The sequence below is a fragment of the Procambarus clarkii genome, chromosome 46 (assembly GCF_040958095.1).
Source record: "Procambarus clarkii isolate CNS0578487 chromosome 46, FALCON_Pclarkii_2.0, whole genome shotgun sequence".
Lineage (NCBI taxonomy): Eukaryota > Metazoa > Arthropoda > Malacostraca > Decapoda > Cambaridae > Procambarus > Procambarus clarkii.
Window position 1 is genome coordinate 17,066,515 of NC_091195.1, and position 6,838 is coordinate 17,073,352.

Here is a 6,838-nt window from a genome sequence, read left to right on the forward strand (position 1 = left end):
TGTTGTAAGTGGAGTACCTCAGGGCTCTGTCTTGGGACTTCTGTTGTTTATAATATATATAAATGATTTAAATTCAGGTTTGAGCAGCAACATTTGCAAATTTGCCGATGATACAAAAATCGGTAGGGAAATTAACACGGAAGAAGACTCACTATCACTTCAAGTTGATCTAAAGAGGGTTTTGAAATGGTTAAAAGATTGGCAGATGCAGTTTAATGCTGATAAATGTAAAGTTCTGAGGCTAGGTAATGATGATAGAGTTACAAGATACGAGCTAGATGGTACTGAGATTGCGAAAGGGATCTGGGAGTTATGATTAGTAAGAATTTAAAACCAAAGGATCAATGCATAAATGTCCGTAATAAGGCAAATAGGACACTGGGATTTATTAATCGAAGCGTTAGTAACAAGACACTTGGTGTAGTTCTTTAGTTATATCTTGCTCTAGTTAGGCCCCATTTAGATTATGTAGCACAGTTTTGGTCGCTGTACTACAGAATGGATATAAATTCACTTGAACATGTCCGGCTTAGGATGACAAAGTTAATTCCCCAAATTACAAATCTTTCATATAAAGAAAGATTAACAAAGCTTAAATTGCATTCACTGGAAAGGCGAAGAGTTAGGGGTGACATGATAGAGGTTTACAAGTGGATGAATGGACATAACAAAGGGGATATTAATAGGGTACTAAAAGTATCAACACAAAACAGAACACGAAACAATGGGTATAAATTGGATAAGTTTAGATTTAGGAAAGACTTGGGTAAATACTGGTTCAGTAACAGGGTTGTTGATTTGTGGAACCAATTACCGCGTAACGTGCTGGAGGTGGGGTCCCTCGATTGTTTCAAGCGCGGGTTGGACATGTATATGAGTGGGATTGGGTTGTTATAGATAGCAGCTGCCTCGTATGGGCCAATAGGCCTTCTGCAGTTACCTTGTTCTTATGTTCTTGTGTTCACATTCTTGTAGAGCCACTAGTACGCGCAGCGTTTCAGGCAGATATTACTTGTGTGTTACATCTGATCTTTTGAAGATATTGTCCGGATCAACATCCTCTAAATTGTTCAGGATTTTATGTTTCAAAAAGGTCCTCCCTCTCATGCCTGGTGTTGTTAGCCCTGTGACCCTCTGGTCCCTTCTGTTAACCCTCTGGTGGAATGTTGGTCCTTCTCTTAACCCTCTGGTGGAATGTTGTAGGGAATATTGGATGAAAGATCAAGCCTCCATAGAATGAGAGGAAGTTCAAATATTCCGCGCGAATATTGAGAGCAGCATCTAACCCTTCCGTAAAGGAATTGAAGGAGTATCGAACTCTACTGTGAGGGGTTGGATGGCAATGGTTAGATCCCGTGACGCGAGACACTATGCTATCTCTTAAATATTATCTCCCCCCAATATTCAATAACCGAAAACATTACCACATTCACTAATATTTAACGAAGTATAAATATACGTCGATCTGGTGTATATATATTTGAATTCTTTGTTAGGAATATATATTAGATTAGTTGATGATTTGACTTTGTAGTCATCATATGATTGTTGTCTGCAAGGAGGGACTTGTCAGCTGTGTAGCGTCTCACTCTCTCTCTCACACCTCTCACCAGCCCTCACCATGGCCCTCAGCGATGCCGACGTCCAGAAGCAGGTGATATATGGCCCCCTCGGGCCACCTTTCTTCTCTTATGGCCATTATACACCTCCAGTGTGGCCCGGGAGGCTGGTCCACTAGTGTGGCCCGGGAGGCTGGTCCACTGGTGTGGCCCGGGAGGCTGGTCCACTGGTGTGGCCCCGGGAGGCTGGCCCACTAGTGTGGCCCGGGAGGCTGGTCCACTAGTGTGGCCCGGGAGGCTGGCCCACTAGTGTGGCCCCGGGAGGCTGGCCCACTAGTGTGGCCCCGGGAGGCTGGCCCCCCCCAGTGTGGCCCGGGAGGCTGGCCCCCCCAGTGTGGCCCGGGAGGCTGCCCCCCCCCCCCCCCAGTGTGGCCCGGGAGGCTGGCCCCCCCCCAGTGTGGCCCGGGAGGCTGGCCCCCCCCCAGTGTGGCCCGGGAGGCTGGCCCCCCCCCCAGTGTGGCCCGGGAGGCTGGCCCCCCCCCCAGTGTGGCCCGGGAGGCTGGCCCCCCCCCCAGTGTGGCCCGGGAGGCTGGCCCCCCCCCCCAGTGTGGCCCGGGAGGCTGGCCCCCAAAAATGAGGTAATTTGATAAAATAACTACGTCCAAGATTACCATCAAAGTGCCGTCAGGATGATGGGCAAATAGCCTCGGCTACCGTCATCTTTTGTACGGTCGTGATGGGCGAGTGGTTCAGGTCTCCTGTACACCAGTTGCATAGTGCTCCTGGCAGTATGGGTTCGAGTCACTTCTGGGGTGTGGAGTTTTCAGTTATATATATATAATATATATACTGTATATATAAAATAAACATGTTTAAATGAGCGCGACTAACATGTCATTAGGAGAGAGTGGATGAAACGATAAGCATAGATCTCCACCCGCCTCTATCATTGCCAGTTTCCGTAACATGTGAAACACTTTCATAGGGAGCCGGTCGGCCGAGTGGACAGCACACTGGACTTGTGATCCTGTGGTCCCAGGTTCGATCCCAGGCGCCGGCGAGAAACAATGGGCAGAGTTTCTTTCACCCTATGCCCCTGTTACCTAGCAGTAAAATAGGTACCTGGGTGTTAGTCAGCTGTCACGGGCTGCTTCCTGGGGGTGGAGGCCTGGTCGAGGACCGGGCCGCGGGGACACTAAAGCCCCGAAATCATCTCGAGATAACCTCAAGATAACACTATAATCTTTTTTCAGATCCATCATATGATGGCCTTTATTGAACAAGAGGCCAATGAAAAAGCAGAAGAAATTGACGCCAGAGCCGAGGAAGAATTTACTATTGAGAAGGGTCGCCTGGTGCAGCAAAATCGTCTCAAGATCATTGAATATTACGAGCGCAAGGAGAAGCAAGTCGAGCTTCAGAAAAAGATGTAAGTTTGGGTGAACATTTTTACGTGTGAAGCAGGTATTTTACAAGTTTTTTTCTGGTTTCAACTTGGTAGTAATGCTATATTGTTGGGCTTATTTGTTACTTATGTCAATATATACCAATATCTCTATTAACAAATTTGGATATTTGGTGAACAGTGGTGCGAGCAACCTGTTGAACAAGTCGAGGTTAGAGGTGCTGAAGGCCCAGGAGTCGCATATTAAGAACGTTCTTCACGAGGCACAGCAAAAATTGAACGTCATTTCTCATGATGTGGGAGCCTATAGCAAGCTCTTGGAGGACCTCCTCTGTCAGGGGCTGTGTCAGGTACGTGTAACCTATTGATACACCTGTGACGTCTACTTTCTTATTAAGAAAATGTCTTGTCTGTAACTATTCTACCTGACTCTCTAACTTTCTTCCCACCAACAAATAGAACATAACTCTGATGTATCATCCGGTCTTGGTGTGAGGTAGCAGGGACGCTGAACAAAGCAGGAACAAAGAACAGGTCCACTCAAAAATATATCAGTATTTACTGTATTAGACTGGACTTGTTTTAACTGGACAAGTGGAGGTAACTTGTCCAGTTAGGGGCATAAAGCTTTTAAAATATGGTAAATTTTCACATATACTGGATTAAAAGTGTGAATAGTAAAGGATAAAACACATTCTTTGATGCTAGAATTTTGACACATAGTTTACTAGATGTATTGGTATATATAGCCTGCCTGCTCAGTGAACACTACCACTGTGCCGCACCCAGTCACTTTCCGGCTCTTCACTCCTGACTTATTTATTCTGCACTCGTTTTTATCCATTATTTGAATATAATATTTGTAGCTTTTTGTATATTCTTCTGTACATAACATATTTTAAAATGTTTGCAGCGAGATGTATTGCAACACTTGGCCTATGTTAAGAAGATCTGCAAACTGTTTGTATTGTTACAATTATTTTTTTGTATACTGTACAGTATATTATGTTTCTGCCCGAAACGCTGCGCGTACTAGTGGCTTTACAAGATTGTAAATACTATGCTATGTATTCTCTCTAACCCAATGTATCTTCTTGTATATAAATAAATAAAAAAAAAATTAAATAAAAATTTTATATGCTGTTAGAATTGAAATTAAGGATTCATCAAAATTTAGATATTCTGTACATCATTAAATGGGGGAGGGAGGTGGGGTGGCGAGTGATGACGTGTGTAAAATTGTCACGTTATAGTGGGCAAGTGATGGAGCGGCAGCGGTTCAGGGGTGGGGGTATGTGTGTGTGGAGTAACATAGATGACAGTGGGTATGGGTGTAGTCACAGGATGACTGTCAGAGCTACTGTTCTTTTAGAGCTTTATTTGCTTGAAAAATGTGAATCAGTGTGACTAGCATTAGATCATCAGTATACTCCATTTAATATTTTAATGGGAGGATTGATGACAAATATCCAATGTTGAGGATAATAGCTACATTAATGCACTGTGGTTCAGTAACACGTTTATGCTAGTTTTCAATTGTTAACTTCAACAGATGCTGCATATTTGACATAATAATAAGCATAGTAACCACTTTCAGTTACTGGAGCCACATCTGATGGTGCGGTGTCGCCGCGTGGACCAAGCCCTTGTCGAGCAGGCCATAGTTAGAGCTCTCATTTCGTACAAAAATCTTTCTGGCAGAGATGCCAAATTGGATATTGACACTTCCAATTGGCTTCCTGCTGAAATGTGAGTACAGTAATTGGTTTTAATTGTCTACTCAAAAAGTAGTTTATCATTATTGTTGATATTTAAACCAAATATGAAAAGTTTAATTTTGTTAAAATCAAGAATTTTCCAAAATAAGTCCATTGCTTGTTCTGTGGTGGAAGTTGTAAATATTTTCTCAATTGATAATTATTTCTCGACAGCTGTGGAGGTATTGAACTTGTGACCCGTGCTAATCGTATCAAGATCTCCAACACCCTGGAAGCGCGTTTGGAAATGTTATCACAGCAGATGCTTCCAGAAATCCGAGCAATGCTGTTTGGAGTCAATCCCAACCGCAAGTTTGATAACTAACGAGTTTATTATTTTGTATCCCTGTGATGCGAGGTAAAGCCACTCAAATTCAGAACAAGTGGTAATGTAATATTTGTACGAGACGAAGAATTTTCAGCAGTCTAGTAAACCTGCTCTTGTTGTAAGTAAGATCTGCTGTGAAGGCACTACCATATACAATCTTGACAAATATGGTGTTGTGTACTACTGTATAGTTTGATGGTATATGTTTAGGAAAGGTACGATTGTGTGGAAGAGCTTAAATTGACGGTGTGTACTCTCCTAGTTGTGCTTGTGGGGGTTGAGCTTTGGCTCTTTGGTCCTGCCTCTCAGCTGGTAGTGCAGGTTAGTCAGATTACTGTATTTTCCACTTGTAATTAGGACTGCTGGCCATGTTACTCAGCATACAGTGTTGTTATAGCATTATAAGTCAATATTAAACATTCCTCTTGTGTGATCAGTGTAAATAGACAACCACTACTCTACAATTACTGTAATGAGTGTTTACCTTATCCTGTCGGTACCATTTTAGGCGAATTTCAACGACTTGAAGCTAGATTTGATCTCGACAAGTTATGGTTGTGTTTTCCAGTATATATGCCACATGTACGTGGCTTTTCCGTCTTGAGCCTTTTCATTGTTGTCATTGTTCACGGCAGGACGAGGCTGCATTAAGCAGTAACTAGCTCGTGTAAACTTTAAAACTTGTGTATAAGTGATGTATAAAGATTTTTTTTAGTTGGGTATTTATAGTTTTAGTAATGTAAATTTGTGGCAACTTCATTGTTGGCTTATGAAGCTTGTTCAAAATGTTTATATTGAGTCCTGGAAATAAAGAATATAATATCTTTGTGTATTACTCTAACTCCCACACCTTTTCCTGAAAGTGCAACAACCTTATCACGGAGGGCATTTTTCTTCTTAATATTGCCATGTGTCAATACTAAGGCACCAATACCATACCATGCCACCATAATGAGGACTGGTTGCCACTAGCACCATAATGGAAAATACTCCAACATAACCTAAGTTTAACCCAGATAAATCTATTTCATGGCACAATCCATTGTTTAAGGTTTAACCATAAATAAAGCAACCATTGCTACTGGTATCTATTAGTTATCAAAGTTACACAAGATAGGCCCACAAGCCAATTAATATGTTAAGTAAAACAATTACAAAGTGCTTATCCAGGATGGCAGCACAGCACTGTCTGGGGTACAGGAGTCACAACACTCCTGCACGATGCTAATACAGAAGCAGCAAGACAAAAATGTGAACAGTAAAGTACAGGCCTTGTTCCATTAAGTGCCAAAAATTTAAGCATGTGTATCCTACATGCAGTCTAGCCAGAGTCGTTTGCTCATAACTATTTCCGTGGTAGTAGGAATGGCGGTGGGAATAGGCTACACTTAATACTACGCAATTTGTTTTTCACATAACTACCACCTATCATCCCAATAGTTGTGTGTTGCAACAAATGAAAGGGCAAAAATCTGCTGCCCTCAGGAGACAGGACCAACATGAACAGCCTCCTTAGTAGCATCTGTGAGATCACCGAAGGAAATGCCACTATGGTTGGCAACCCAGCAAAATTCAACTGTCTTATACCTGTTGAAGATTAGGAAAAGCCAGTACAAAGTGCTGTCACCACCATTTGTCACCATAGGTTGGCAAGGGTTAAAATTAAGACTTCAGGGCCATGAGGGCATTGCAGGAGTCCACCACAAAAGAATGCTGGTGTTAAGATAGTAACAGATGGAGAACATACAGAACTATCTCAAGCTCAGTCATGAAAATGTTCCTCTAGGGG

General features: G+C 42.6%; 1 protein-coding gene across 1 annotated transcript; it reads left to right on the forward strand.

The window, feature by feature from the left end:
• The first annotated feature begins 1,498 nt into the window (after nt 1–1,498).
• On the forward strand, nt 1,499–5,872 carry LOC123770514 (V-type proton ATPase subunit Vha26). Its single transcript, XM_045762466.2, has 5 exons — nt 1,499–1,654; nt 2,813–2,988; nt 3,146–3,314; nt 4,562–4,713; nt 4,896–5,872. The coding sequence occupies exons 1-5, from the start codon at nt 1,622–1,624 to the stop codon at nt 5,044–5,046; spliced, it is 681 nt and encodes a 226-aa protein (XP_045618422.1). The 5' UTR covers nt 1,499–1,621; the 3' UTR covers nt 5,047–5,872.
• The last annotated feature ends 966 nt before the right edge of the window (nt 5,873–6,838 follow it).